Below are 14,099 nucleotides of genomic sequence, written 5' to 3' on the forward strand. Positions count from 1 at the left end.
AGAGCCAATTTCGCACTGCATTGAAGGTGCGGTGTAGACATGAGAATGTCACTGTCATCGTCAGAAGGGACAATGCAAAGACCAGCTTCGTTTCATTTTCCGGTTTCGTCAATATTATCTCATTTTGATATGTCTAATTTTTTATTTTATTTTTCGCTCTTCTGCTGCGTTGTTCGCTGCATTCCGAATCGGCTAAGCATCTATGCCGCTATGCGTCTACACCTTGACAAGCCTCACTTTTCACCCTCGCTCCAAAGAATATACTTTCGATCATCAGCTAAAAAATTCACCGGTCAAGGTTTATACATGATCAAATCCGAGATTGATGAGTTCAATATATTGATATCATATTAATTTAAAAGAAATCTCGTGGCAAACACAGAGCTATGTATGGAAGGGGAAATGGTTCCCGCAAAAGCGTTGGGTCTCAGCGGTTGATAGAGTGAGGCGGCCATCCACCTTTTTTCCTGTCCCCGACAATTCCGTGAATCCTCCATGCCAGCTAGAAAGCCTAGATTCAATTAATTGGCTCTCGTTTGATGTTTCTTCATGGACCTTGCTGCGGGTACGCTCGCCCCGTTTTTACTTTTTGAGTCTACATACTTGGAGTCTACACCCGGGTGCTGTGCACCTGGGTTATGGTGGAGCATATACCTTCTATTCGGGGATTTCCTTGCTTTTCTGACACCCTATACTACATTCCATTTGTCCGTGGGTAAGACCATGATGCATCTGTGGATCTGAAGCTGTCTGTATGGAACGATATAGAATATGGGGTTTGCTGCTTGTGTGGATTTCGTGAGATCATCCACTTGGCGCCCCCTAAGGATCTGAACGAGAGAAGTGTAGCTCCAACTGGGCAATTTTTGATTCGTCCCCCTTGCCTCCGATGGGCCTTCTTTATTAATCGCTTTTTCATGAAGAGGGGGGTAGGTGGAGTGTACTAGTTCATTGGCCTCGGCACCAATGTTTTTGGGTATTTATACCCCCTAACGGGTCTTAAAGAAACCCAAAGGAGAAAGAAAACCAACAAAGAAGATTGAGAAAAACGAATCAGTCAAGTACTCAGACGTATCCACCACAGGGGCTCCAGGATTTCTAGTTCTGGCCCTCGTGTGTTGGTGTCACTCAATTCCAATATCAAATATCAAACCTGCTCGCCCTATTTTTCAACAATCCCCTATCTATCCAGCAACACTGCTTCAGAAGCAAAAGCCATGTCTGCATCTCAACAATACTGGCTTCCAGGATACGGTCTATCCCGTCATATTGTCCTAGGGCATATCCACTATTTTCTCGGCCCGAGTGCATCGGTCCGGCCGTTTAGTTACCAGGTATATCGGCCATACCACCCACTACGCGCCATGGTTAACTCGCTCTAACCAGATTTCCTTGCACGTCTAAAGGGGCGCGAAGGATATCTTATCACAGGCCCACCTCTTACACGGGTCTGTCCACTACCATGACCAGGCGGAAAGAACGAAGAAAGAGGAGGAAAAGAAGAGAACAAGAAACTAAACTGCTAGGTATCGGTTTGGCTAACTTATGCTGTTACCGGCTGTAGGAACAAATCGACGATCTGGCTGCTATGTCTCGAGAGTATGAGATGCAGGAAGCACTTCGTATGGCGAACCAGAACCAGAACAATAACGGTATCTACGCTAGTAGCCATGTTGATTCGCGCCAGTCATCTTCAGAGCCCTATATCAATGAGTTGATCCCGGTTGACAACTCTCGACCTCGCAGACGCGCAGAACCGGAGGCCAGAGGAGCTCGTTGATTTTAACACTGCTTTCGATGTCCCACTGGCTTGGCCTGTGAACCGGATTTGTTCTTTTTTTCAGCATTTGCCCGGAGTCCACGCTTTGAAACCCACGAGATTTTGACCATTCCATTCCAGGATCTAGTCAGCGGGACGACAGATTTGATACTTGTTCACCAGCTCCAGATTTCGTTTCAGTTCCATTTCCGGTTTCTAGGTCCATGTCCCGTTTCTTTGGTTTCCAAATCCCCTTTCCATGGATATACAGGAATGGCTATTCATCATACCGGTGCTCCAGATCTAGCCTTGATTTCGTTACGTTGTTCCTACCATGGATTGAAGCCAGCCGAACGGACTCTTTGACCTATATCCAGGACAGACCGAGAGTGAAAGGAGCGTTGATTTGGACATTTGCCGTAGAGTGATACAATGGTGCTTTGTTCGAGCGTATCATTACGGTTCTTAGATACCCTTGATTGTTGAGCGTTATGAGCCTCTCATTACTGTTTTGTGCTTGCATATGCTTTTGTTTTCCTCTCCTTGGAATTGACTGGATCACCCAGGTCTACTTAGCTTCCAAGGCTGCTTACTGCTTACAAGGGAAGAATATTGGACCAGACATATTGTCAGACATCATTTTCACTCATCTCTATAGACCATTCGTAACAGCATAGATCCATCAGACTCCACCAATATCAGGAATCTGCTACTTAATCCACGTCTCATCTTTTTTGTCTCTCCTCTGTACCGAAAGGACATAAGCCCCTTTCGATAATCCACTTCGCTGCGAAAATAAACTAATGGTTCAAAACAACAACATAAAGTGAGAGTAAGAATAGGGAAACACAATCTGATGATGGAGAAGGTAAATAGAGGGAGCGGAAGAAGAGAAACTGTGGACTAAGAGGTAAAAAAGAAACATCAGAAAAGGTTGGACCACCTAAGAACGCCAGCCGGATGCCACTCTGCCTCGGAGTCCCTTATCCCTCCAATCCGTGTTGTGACATACACGGGGGAGATTCACAAAAAAACGGGAAAGGCAGAAAACATTTAGGGTTGATAATAACAAAAGAAGAAAGGATACGGTTTTGGCATCAGCTCATGGAGAAGGATGTAGGGGGAATGGGGAATGTTTATTTAGCAACAGCCGAGCTGAGGACCTGTGTGCGGAAGAAGGCACCCTTGGTCTTCTCGATGACTTGCTGGTACACGGACTGAGGTGGGTGGTTCATGATGACTGTGCCCTCCTTATAGTCGATCTTGGCATCAACTCGGGTATCACGGATGAGGTTGACAATCCACTTCTCACCCTCGTCCTGGCTCAGACCGAGACGGGTGGAGAGATCCCTAAAGAAGAAAAATAGATTAGTTGACAGGAAATTTTTTTTGGTCTCAACTGTAGTTATAACGTACTTGATATCGATCCGTTGGTGGATCTTGCAGTAACTCTCGGAGATGAGGTGACGAGCAGCCTCGACGAAAGCATCAGCAGCAGAGACAAGGAAGAAATCACTGCGCAGAACCTCCTCGGCCTCACCCAGCTTCTTCTGAGCCTCCTCGAAGTCGAAATCGACGTACAGTGCCTTAACAAAGTCGGTGATGGGGTCGGTATACTCGTAGTCCTCCTGGCGCACAACTCGGATCAAATCCTTAAGTTGCTTCTGGTAGATACCGGTGTGCTTGTGGGGGCGGCTGCGGTTGGTGATAACGGCGGCAGCAAGGTAACGCAGAACCCAAGGGCAGCTGGTCTGGATGGTGTTGATATAAGCGGGGGAGAAGAAAAGATCGGTTAGGGCGTCGCGGGCGGGATCGTGGTTGAAGAAGGGGAACAACGACCAGTGGATGAGCCAGGAGCGGTTGTTGAGCTGGGCGAGCGGGTTGTTGAACAGACGAGTCTCAATTGAATCCTTCACCTTCTGCACCTCCTCCATAGCACCCTCCCAGTTGGTAGTCAGGATCTCGGAAGCGAGCTTACCCCAGGTGGCTGAGGCAACCTTGTCGTTGTCGGTGGACAGAACACGGAACTGGTAAAGCAGCTCAGAGGCGTTACCGTAACTACCGCAGCTGTACTGGAAACGGCCGTAGTCGTAAAGGCCGTCAACCATCTCGGTGGTGACACCGTGTTCCTCCTCGAGGAAGCGCAAGTTAGCAGCCTTGTCGCTTCGCAGGTTACCCACAACCTCCTCATCCTGCAACAATTCGGTAATTTTCTCAACCTGGCCCTCGAAGTGCTGCAGTTTGGCCAAAACCTCCTCGCGCTTCTTAACGAACTCCTCGGGAATCGTATCGGTGTTGTTCATTTCCTGCCACAAATTGGCGACGTAGTCGGTCATGTTGGTATGCTTGAGCAGCTCGTACTTGGCGCGGATAACCTCACTGTCCTCCTCATCGTTGCCAGCGCTGAATTCCAGCAACGGGAAAACCAAGTGGCGGTCCAGGTATGGGATCAACCGGGGCAGCAGATCATACTGAGGGGCGGTCTCTGCGGCGGAAGCGCCGCTGAGCTGCTCAGCGGAAGGAGGGGCGTTGGCTGCCATGGTGGGACGCAGGATGTGGGTTGGTTCAAAGATACAACGATGCGTCTTTGATTGAATTTGTGTGCGGGAGGGTTTGATGCGCTAAACCCATTTAGGTAGGCCGTGTGTCGCGGGGCGGTGGCAGAATTCGGCCGTGAGAGAAACTTGCGCTTTTTCTTGTTTCTCGGTTGCCGGTTGAAGCTTGTTGATCGCTTGTTCGAGTCTTTCCCTCCTCTCCACCCTTCACCCTCCTCCATCTTTGACGCGCGATGGCGTCTCTTCGACACTCGGTCCCGGCCGTCTCAGCCGTGTGCAAGCAGAGCGTCAACTCCCGTCTGGCTCAGTCCGTGGCTTCCGTGCAGACATCTTACTTGTCTTCCATATCTACACGACCTACATCCTGTATGTGCCATTTCAACCACCTCTTTCTCTGCAACTACTGCATAGGGATGCATGGTACATGGCGATGGCAACTGGGTCACAATAGTCATATCCAGAATGCTATTACATCCCGAAGTCCTGGCTACTATCATACCACCGACTGCATTCAAGAACCGAGAGAGAGAGAGAAAAAACCACACCTCTCCATCTTCACGGGAAATCACTGAATAACTAACCAAAATAATCACTAAACAGATTCTCTCCCTTTTCCAAAATCATCTTACTCCCTCCCCATCCGCCAAACCCGCACGTTCCTGACGCAACTTCGTCACCAAGCCCAAGCGCTAAAAGAGCAACCGATCTCCTCACCAACTCCAATCCCGCAGACCACGCAACCACCAGCCCCTCCTCTCCAACTCAACAACCTCCCCTACTTCGTCCGCCGCACCGGCTCCAACCAGCTTCCCGTGTACCTGGACAAGAAAGCCGGTGGCACAAAACAACTCACCAAGATCCAAAAGACAGAGGGTGATCTCGATGCGTTCCGCGAGGATCTAGCTCGGTCTTTGGGCGTGGACGTGCGGAGTTCCGACGTGAGCGTTAATAGAATCACAGGTCACATTGTCGTAAAGGTATGCACCCAATTAATGTCTTCATGATAAGTACAAGACTAATTATGTTTTATCATTTACAGGGCTGGCGCAAACCTGAGATTTTGAAGTTCCTGCGTGAGCGCAACTTTTAATTCTCTTATTTCCTTCCCTTCTGTTTTTTCCATTAGCGATGTCTTCCCATATATGCATGGGAAGGCAATCATACCATCAACCGCAATGGCTACCAAAAAGCATGCACAACTCCTGATCTGATCGGGATTTGTATCTTGAGAGGCATATTTCCACGAAGAGGTGGAATTTACGAGGTATTGAAGAGGTCATGCGATTAGCATTTGCAATGGCTTTATGGATCGAAACACCCATGAGCTACTTGTCCCTCTCCTCGGTGTATTTTTTTCTTTTTCTTATTCTTTTCTCTTCTCTTCTCCTTTTCTTAATTTTTCGTCATCGGAGCTATTTTTCTCTAGTTTCCTTTACTATTGCTGGTGTTCTGTCTTGCTTTTTCTTTGCCTATCTGCAGTTATCAGGCGCATATTCTTTGCTCTTGGAGTTCTGCTCTCCCTGTACCACTTTTATTGTGTATATGTTCCATGACTCGGTGCCGGTGAAGTCTTCTCTAATCGAATGATTGAATCATACGTCTATCTATTTTAGTCTTGGAAGTATTATTCGTAATTCTGTTGGGTTTCTAGCATGTATGGGATTAAGGCTGAGGCTACTGAGGGTTCGTTCCACACGGACGCCTGACAAGTTGGCAGATGCGTGGGTGCTAGCTGTATAGTGGGACTACTAGAAGTCCTTACGTGTATATTCTTTGTACTTGTAGGCCTTGAATATAGATCATATGATCCTGTGAAGGGTATTTTGAGCATTGTACACGGAAAAAACTCGCTATCTCACAATGAAAACAGATCGGAAAAAAAATAAAAGTAATAAAAGTAAACCCCACCCCTTCCCATTTCCACTGGCGCCCAAAGAAATTCGCGATGATCGGCCATTGGCTGAAGACATAAGTACAAATGACATGAGAGGAATCAAAATTGTCGTATATGTTGTAGACAAGGGGAACAACGCCGCCTCACTCCTGAGGGAAACATAACAAATAGCTCATCCTTGTTCACGACGGTATAACATCATACCACTCACTCCGCAAGACGAGCATATGCGAGGAGATGGCGAATGATAGTGGGGTCCATGTTCGTAAGCAGTAATGCCCCAAGTAGGCTTTCCTTGCTGGGAATGACACCAGACGGGAGCTTGATCGGGGAGATGTTGTCTACTTGTTTTGATTTCTCGGCAAGTCGACGGAGAATAGCCAATCCACGGTGGATTATAGAGCTGAACGCATAGGCATCCGCATCATTGGCACTGGGATGACCTCCTCTTTGGCGCGGGTTGGTAAGATGTGGCAGGCGTTCGTTGCAAAGCAGACAAGATAGATTCAAGAGGTGAATGGCAAACCCGTCAACAGAGGCAAGCCATGATCTTGCCATAGATCCATCCGCAAAGGTAGACAACACATCCGCGGCCAAAAGGCCATGCATAAGCAATACCTTGCGGGCATCCGCAACCACCAGGGTTTTCTTATCAGGAATAGCGCAAATAGCGAGACCAAATGCACGAGTCAATAGATCAGGCCTGGGAGGAACAGAACCATCACCGGAGAAGATGGTACCTAGATAAATTCTGTTTGGATCATCTCGGGCCAACATTTTGGCGAGGCCGTCCACCGCAGCGGGAGTGTATCGATGAACAGAGGGGTTAAGCGTAGTAAACATCAGCTTGTCTGGATTCGACGTCGGTTCCGGCGTAGGCGCGAAGGCAAGAAGGAAGTTCAAGAGACTCAAAGCCTCCTCTTTTCCGGGAATCTGCATAACGTGGGCAAGGTTGCTCATAAAAATCACGGCATCCTTCATGAAGTCCAAGGTGTTCTGGTCGGTCCGTAGGAACATTTTGCGCATCCCCATGGAGCGGAAGATGTCCGCATAAACCTGAGTGACATCAGGCATGCCCAGGATCCCGAGGTTCGTTTCACTAAAGGAAAAGTTGCGGAATATGGTTGTGATGCATATCAATCGTTCAACTGCTCGATCAAGATAGTACTCAACGCTTCCAAACTCAGGAACTTCGGCCAACGAGGTAAATTCAGTCTGACACCCTCGAGTAACCTCTTCATATGAGCGTAAATGCACGATTTCGGAAACCTCAGGTATATGATCAACGAGAAAATCGACCTGATCTTGGGCACAGTCCACCAAACTCTCCACCAAGTCATCGCAGTTCTCTAAAGAAATTGGCACTGTTGGTTCACATGAAAGAGTGGTCAAAGTATCTAAAGCGACTCGAATCTCTGCCTGAATCCCAGACTTGAGCCCCATGTTGAGGGCATGAATATCAACCACGCCAAGCTCTGCAAAGGATGGCATAAAGGGCTTCAGCCGTGAGATATGCTCTCCAAGTTGATACATTTCATCAACAACAATGGGCCCGTGAAGATGGTGTTCTGTGATGACAGTAGGCTTAAACGTATCCTCAATTGGAACCTTGGTTACCTGCTCAAGTTTGTGCTCAGCTTGGGCGGGCTGTGGGACAGGCGTGGCCGATGCGGCTTTAGGCTGCTGCTGTGCTGCCGTAGGCGTAGCGAATTGAACTGCATTCACTGGGGGTGTCGGCGGTGGCACTTGTCGAGAGATGCTAGACCGGTGTCCAGTGGGAGGCTTACTTTGGCTCCGCGCCTGCGTTGGTGTCGTGAAGCCATTTACTGGCGTAGCTTGAGCGTGGTTGGGAATTGGGGTATGATTCTGTGAAGAATGGGAGATCTGCTGTGATTGATCGAACCCGTGACCTGGTTTGAGCGCAGGGGATTGCAATTGCATCGCTGAAGGATCATTGGGTTGGCGAGGCATTCCACCTTGCGGCTGAGGTTGGGGCTGCTGCTGTGGTGGTGGCGGCGGTTGCTGCTGCTGCTGCTGCTGCTGCTGCTGCTGAGGTTGTTGTTGATGTTGCTGCTGCTGCTGCATCTGTTCCGCAAATTGCCTTTGTTGCGATGTGATATAAGCTTGTTCATAGAGTGCGAGATTCCTTTGGTGGTAATCGCGAAGTTCCTGAGCAGCCGATTGGAATTGCATCTGCGGAAACTGTAGGTGTTGTCCAACTGCAGGCCAAGCATTCATTGCAGTGACTTTCTTAGAGCCACCCATTTTCATAACCGTTCCATATAGCTGAACAGGGTTGATAGGACGGCCACAGATAATTGGATTTGTATCAAAGGGGAGATTTCGCTGCATCATGAACTTCTGCAAGGTGCGCATGAAGCCCGCGGGATCGGTTGGCTTCGCCATATTCTGCTGCATTTGCCGGATAGCAGCCATTTGTTGAGGGTTTGCCATGGGGTTCATGCCAGCAGGGGGACGCGCACCCATCTGAGGGTGGGAATTCATCTGGCGGTTTTGCATATTCATGGCATGTAACCGTTGCTGCTGGCTAGCAATGGCTTGATGATAGCCCGGCGGTACTTGTTGCATACCACCTTGTTGCATACCACTTAGCTGTGCTTGCATGGATTGCTGAGGTCCAGCCGAGGTCATTCCGGGTCCTTGCTGGAATTGAGGGTTCATGCCTTGCGGAAAGGCCTGACCTGGCATGAAATTGGCATTTTGCGGGGTGTTGACTCGGCTCCCATGATCTGATTGAGGTGGAGACATGTGAGGGCCAACATGCGGACCGGCGGGAGAGAAGGGGCTAGGGGAGGCTGTCCCCATACGAACACTCTGTTGATCAAAGTCTTGCATGACTGGGGACTGAGTCACATTAGGGGATGCATTTTGTTGGAGATGTTGATAAGGTGTGGGGTGTTGAGGATATTGCGGTGTTCCATTAGCTGGACCTTGATAGCCTGGGTATGGGACTTGAGGTGTTTGCGATCGCGACCCAGGCACGCCACCAGGCGCTGGTCGCGGAGACATAGGCATGCCATCTTCTGGCCGAGGTCGTTTTGATGGAATCACCTGGCCAGGGTTGTGGAAGCCGGGAGAAGCATTCCGCGGCACGCCATTGAACATGCGCTGGAATTGGTTAGGGTCCTGGGGATTTGGGGAGGCATGAAGGAAGGCGGCTGAGGGATCGATAGTGGATGGGTTAAAAGCCCCATTATCCTGGCCAGGAAGATTCGAGGCGTCGACGGCCCAGGCGTTCATGTCGTGCGGTTCTACCAACCCATCTACCCTCACCATGGTCAGTACTTGCAATCATCTAATGTCGCGCGCCACAATCGCTCAGTCAACTGTTTCCACCTTCAACCATCCGATCCCATCAAAACATAATCGCATGCAATGCCCCAAAGATATTGCCTAGTCTGGGGGCACGCGTGGAGTGGAGCTGTTTTGGAGATGCGCGCTCGGTCGCGACACGGTTGGGACACGGTTGGACCCGGAAACTCAGGATGATTGAAAGGGCGTTTCCACATCGCCAATAAAATGCAATATAGAAAAAGAAAAAAGAAAAACCCCCAGGGATGAGGAAGTAAGAGATTGTACATACCGACAAGGCTGGATCACTGGAATTCCAATAGGCGAACGGATGGCTAAGCCGAGTCCCGAAATTAGTGGATGGGACAAAAGACAGAGGTTGGAGGTGCTGGGTGTGGTCACGTGGTGTTGCCGCCTAAGGCAGTGGGAACTGCCACCAGGGAAGGGGAAGAGAGGAATGGGGGGTGGGCCGTGGGGAAAGGCCAGTCAAATCATAGGCTTGAGGGGGAAGGGAACAAAGCTGCTGGTCTTTCTAGATGATCTAAACGACAGCTCCGGGCCCGATAAACCATAAAGAAACAAATTGGGGGTTACAGACAGTGCGTAGGTGTGGGCTCCCGGAAAGAAGGGGGGAAGGGAAGAAGGGTGCGTGGCCACAGGGGAATGGGGAAACAGTAATACCGTGGGAAATTTAAAATAACAAAATTAAAAGCAAAAGAAACGATTCAAAAAAACATATAAAATACCAAAACAAACGGGGGGAATACCTACAGCTCGCAAAGTGTGCAGGCGGTTAGGGATGAAAGGGGAAGTGGAGAGAGAATCTCTGAGTGAAAATTGGCTGATGCCAATTCTCGTACTCTTTACTGCGGAGGGTCGTTTCCGGCCTCTCGTTCCCTGTACCACTTCCCACTTTCTGTTTTTTCTTGTCTTTAAAGAGACACTCCCTATAATATTATTATATATTGAGCGTGCTGTAATTTGTGGAATTAGAATTATGGTTCTTTTTTTTCCCTTATTTTTTCCCCATTTCTCTTGGGATGGCATAGGTCGTCATGACGTCCATGGGTTAGTTAATCGCGGGTCTCGGCTGGATTCACGCCTCATCCACCATAAGGATAAGGCAGAGCCGAGCCAAATCGAGAAATCACCAACCAACCCTGAGGGGATGGGATTTTTTGCCCATGTTGGTTTTCCCGATGGTTATTTGAAACTGGTAGGAGAAGAAAAAAAGGAGAGGGAAAAAAAAAAGAGGGAAAAAAGAAGTAAATGAAGCAAGCGATGATCCATTCCAACGGTCTTCGCCTAGTCAGGTTAGTCTGTATACTTGGGGATGCTAGGCTAATCGGGCCGCACGAAAATGATCTCCAGAAAGAAAGGAAATTCAAATTCAAGGACTGTAAAGAAAAGGGGGAAAGATTCATGGGGAAAAAATAAAATGGTAAAAATAAAAATAAGAAGAAACTCCGGGGTGTGAGGTTGTGGACTTGGGCGCTCCTTATATAAAGCTCGGGCTAGCGTCTGTTAATCATGACGCCCAATCCTCGTTCATGAAGGGAAATGGGGGGAAAATCCGAACAAAAACCCTCCTTTGACAAAAAACATTTCGAGCAATCCTCTCAAATGCACCAGCAAAGACGCAGAGGCCAAGACTGGGTTTCCCCCTCCACCCAGTGGCAAGGATCCGACTCGATCCGCATGGGAAAAATCATGGTCTCTTGTACCTGTCCCACCTAGCCGCGGGCCTGCTCCACTCTCATGATTGGGTCCGGGCTCAATGGCAGAGCTAGAAAAGGCTAGGAAAAGGTGAAAAATAGCCAAATTAGCTAGCACTTCGACTTTCAAATGATCTCTTGTTCCGAGGAATCTATCAGCTGGATCTGCATCGCCCGCTACAAATCGTAAAACGTAGTCCCGCCTTATTGGCCATGCCACGAACTTGGCTTGTACAATCTGACCACCTGAGCACCGATCACCCTGAAACATGTCATGAATACAGGAAATTCCGAAAGGCTGATTTGGGGCACAGGCCATCGTGACTTCCAAAGTTCTTCAAGGACCCGCTGTTAATATCATGACTCGGCCCCGGGGGTAAATGTGTTTCTTTCACTATGGCCCTGACGTGTGATAGCCAGCCTGTAGTACGACCATATGGGACACTACAATATATACTAAGTAGTAAGCCTTGGGGCTGAAGCGCAGTACCTACCTAGTAGTAGTAGTAGTAGTAGTAGCAGTAGTAGTAGTAGTAGTAGTAGTAGTAGTCTGCAAATATATTGTAGAGAACCTGGAACATTTGTCTAAAAGAAGCTTGGAGATAAAATAAATCTTTGACAATAAGATTTCTTTCCCATTGGAATATTTATTTAGGAGGCCTTTAAAAAAAAAAAAAAAAAAAAAAGAGTCACTTTCTAAGCTCCCGAGGTCGTGTTGAATAAACCCTGGAGGTATACATATACTGAGATCCATCGACGTAATCCGCAGCCCAATTGAACCTTGGAACTGCACATCTCAATTTCACGTAAAAAAGTAGTTGAAATGTCCTCTATTAAAAGATAACTCATGACAGAATACATATGTATCCCAAAAAGAAATAGAATATACACATACGCCACTTAAAACCAAAAAGATCTGGTTCAAACATTGGACATTCCACTCTGTTCGATCCGAGGAGAATCACGTGACCATACCGTAAGCTCCCAATAGCCCGATTGATCGAGCTCCAAGACACATCACATCCCCGAACTCCTCATCGCGCATTCATAACGTCCACGAAACCACATCCAATCATCATTTCTATTTATTCACACCATTTTAAATTGCCTAGGAACCACCTTTAAAAAATCTCACCATGGGAGACGTCGCCGTGGAAAACCCGGCAAATAGCGTCACGCCTCTCCCCAAGCCGGCCCTGGACGCCCTTGGAGCCTTGGACTCCTTGGAGGGAACAGGCGCTGATGGAAATGATGAATACGCTACTCTGAAGCGATTACAGAGACATCTAGAGTATGCTAGGCTCTTCTGAACCCATAGCCAAGCTTGGACTAATCGCCTCCCCAGATATATTCAACTGCAGGAGGAATACATCAAGGATGAGCAGAGGTATGCTCCTATCATCTTCATTGGAGACTTATAGGACGAGCAGATTTCTAACCCCTTTGGATGATTCTAGGAGCCTGAAGAGGGAGCTTGTTCGGGCACAGGAGGAGATCAAACGGATACAGAGTGTGCCACTGGTGATCGGACAATTCATGGAAGCTATCGACCAGAAGTATGTCAGGCTGTATTCGGAGCTCATTTGACGAGATTTTGATCGCTAACGGGCATCTTTTAGCACGGGTATCGTACAGAGCTCAACCGGGTCCAATTACGTCGTTCGTATCCTGTCCACACTCGACCGCGAGAAGCTGAAGCCATCATCCTCGGTCGCCCTCCACCGACACTCCAATGCGTTGGTTGATATTCTCCCCCCAGAGGCCGACTCCTCAATTGCCATGCTTGGTGAGAATGAGAAGCCTGATGTGACATACGCCGATGTTGGTGGTTTGGACATGCAGAAGCAGGAGATCCGGGAAGCTGTCGAGCTGCCGTTGACGCACTTCGATCTTTACAAACAAATTGGTGGGTCTTAAAACATTCGTTACACATATCACAACCGCCATGCTAATTTCATGCAGGTATTGACCCTCCCCGTGGTGTCTTGCTCTACGGCCCTCCCGGTACCGGTAAGACCATGCTTGTCAAAGCAGTGGCGAACAGCACAACCGCCAGCTTCATCCGTGTGAACGGATCAGAATTCGTACAAAAGTACCTGGGAGAAGGTCCTCGTATGGTCCGCGATGTTTTCCGAATGGCGCGCGAGAACTCTCCCGCCATCATTTTCATTGATGAAATCGATGCTATCGCTACCAAACGTTTCGACGCCCAGACCGGCGCTGACCGTGAAGTCCAACGTATTCTGCTCGAGTTGCTGAACCAAATGGACGGTTTCGAGCAGAGCAGCAATGTCAAGGTTATCATGGCCACCAATCGAGCTGACACTCTGGATCCCGCTTTGCTGCGTCCAGGTCGTCTCGATCGTAAGATCGAGTTTCCTAACCTGCGTGACCGACGTGAACGCCGACTAATTTTCTCTACTATTGCGTCGAAAATGTCTCTGTCCCCGGAGGTGGATCTGGATTCCTTGATTGTACGCAACGAACCCTTGTCAGGTGCCGTGATTGCAGCTATCATGCAAGAGGCCGGTCTTCGAGCGGTTCGCAAGAACCGGTACAACATCATCCAGTCCGACCTTGAGGATGCTTATTCCGCCCAGGTGAAGAGTGGCCACGATGACGATCGGTATGTTCCACCTCTACTTTGTCTTCTATACTATTGGGTTCGTGCAACTAATGAATATACAGACCTGACTTCTACCGATAAATGGGATGGTGTGTTGGGTACGCTCGGTATGGTGGGGTATGGGTGCATGGTGGAATGTTGCCTTTCCCCTCTTTTTTGTTGTATTATCAATAATCCGTGACACTTGGGAATCCATAGATGATCTATTTCATTGTATCTTGTAAGTGCATGGCTGCCC

At 48.6% G+C, this 14,099-nt stretch overlaps 5 protein-coding genes across 5 annotated transcripts; 3 read left to right on the forward strand and 2 right to left on the reverse strand.

The window, feature by feature from the left end:
* Positions 1-1,217: 1,217 nt before the first annotated feature.
* N7478_003282 (uncharacterized protein) lies at positions 1,218-1,780 on the forward strand (the record flags this gene model as incomplete). The annotated part of the gene is made up of 3 exons (XM_056919496.1): positions 1,218-1,334; positions 1,407-1,448; positions 1,565-1,780. The coding sequence occupies 3 exons, from the start codon at positions 1,218-1,220 to the stop codon at positions 1,778-1,780; spliced, it is 375 nt and encodes a 124-aa protein (XP_056782654.1).
* A 1,115-nt stretch (positions 1,781-2,895) lies between these two features.
* N7478_003283 (eukaryotic translation initiation factor 3 subunit E) lies at positions 2,896-4,299 on the reverse strand (the record flags this gene model as incomplete). Its single annotated transcript, XM_056919497.1, has 2 exons — positions 2,896-3,109; positions 3,176-4,299. The coding sequence occupies 2 exons, from the start codon at positions 4,297-4,299 to the stop codon at positions 2,896-2,898; spliced, it is 1,338 nt and encodes a 445-aa protein (XP_056782655.1).
* Positions 4,300-4,547: 248 nt separating this feature from the next.
* On the forward strand, positions 4,548-5,404 carry N7478_003284 (mitochondrial 54S ribosomal protein mL49; the record flags this gene model as incomplete). The annotated part of the gene is made up of 3 exons (XM_056919498.1): positions 4,548-4,680; positions 4,915-5,291; positions 5,354-5,404. The coding sequence occupies 3 exons, from the start codon at positions 4,548-4,550 to the stop codon at positions 5,402-5,404; spliced, it is 561 nt and encodes a 186-aa protein (XP_056782656.1).
* Positions 5,405-6,415: 1,011 nt separating this feature from the next.
* On the reverse strand, positions 6,416-9,505 carry N7478_003285 (putative ARID/BRIGHT domain protein (SWI1); the record flags this gene model as incomplete). The annotated part of the gene is made up of 1 exon (XM_056919499.1): positions 6,416-9,505. One exon carries the CDS (start codon positions 9,503-9,505, stop codon positions 6,416-6,418), a length of 3,090 nt encoding a protein of 1,029 aa, XP_056782657.1.
* A 2,866-nt stretch (positions 9,506-12,371) lies between these two features.
* On the forward strand, positions 12,372-13,942 carry rpt3 (proteasome regulatory particle base subunit RPT3; the record flags this gene model as incomplete). Its single annotated transcript, XM_056919500.1, has 6 exons — positions 12,372-12,526; positions 12,581-12,622; positions 12,693-12,791; positions 12,855-13,141; positions 13,198-13,861; positions 13,924-13,942. The coding sequence occupies 6 exons, from the start codon at positions 12,372-12,374 to the stop codon at positions 13,940-13,942; spliced, it is 1,266 nt and encodes a 421-aa protein (XP_056782658.1).
* Positions 13,943-14,099: the final 157 nt, after the last annotated feature.

The sequence above is a fragment of the Penicillium angulare genome, assembly GCF_028827245.1.
Source record: "Penicillium angulare strain IBT 27051 chromosome Unknown utg000003l_segment0_segment0, whole genome shotgun sequence".
Classification (NCBI taxonomy): domain Eukaryota; kingdom Fungi; phylum Ascomycota; class Eurotiomycetes; order Eurotiales; family Aspergillaceae; genus Penicillium; species Penicillium angulare.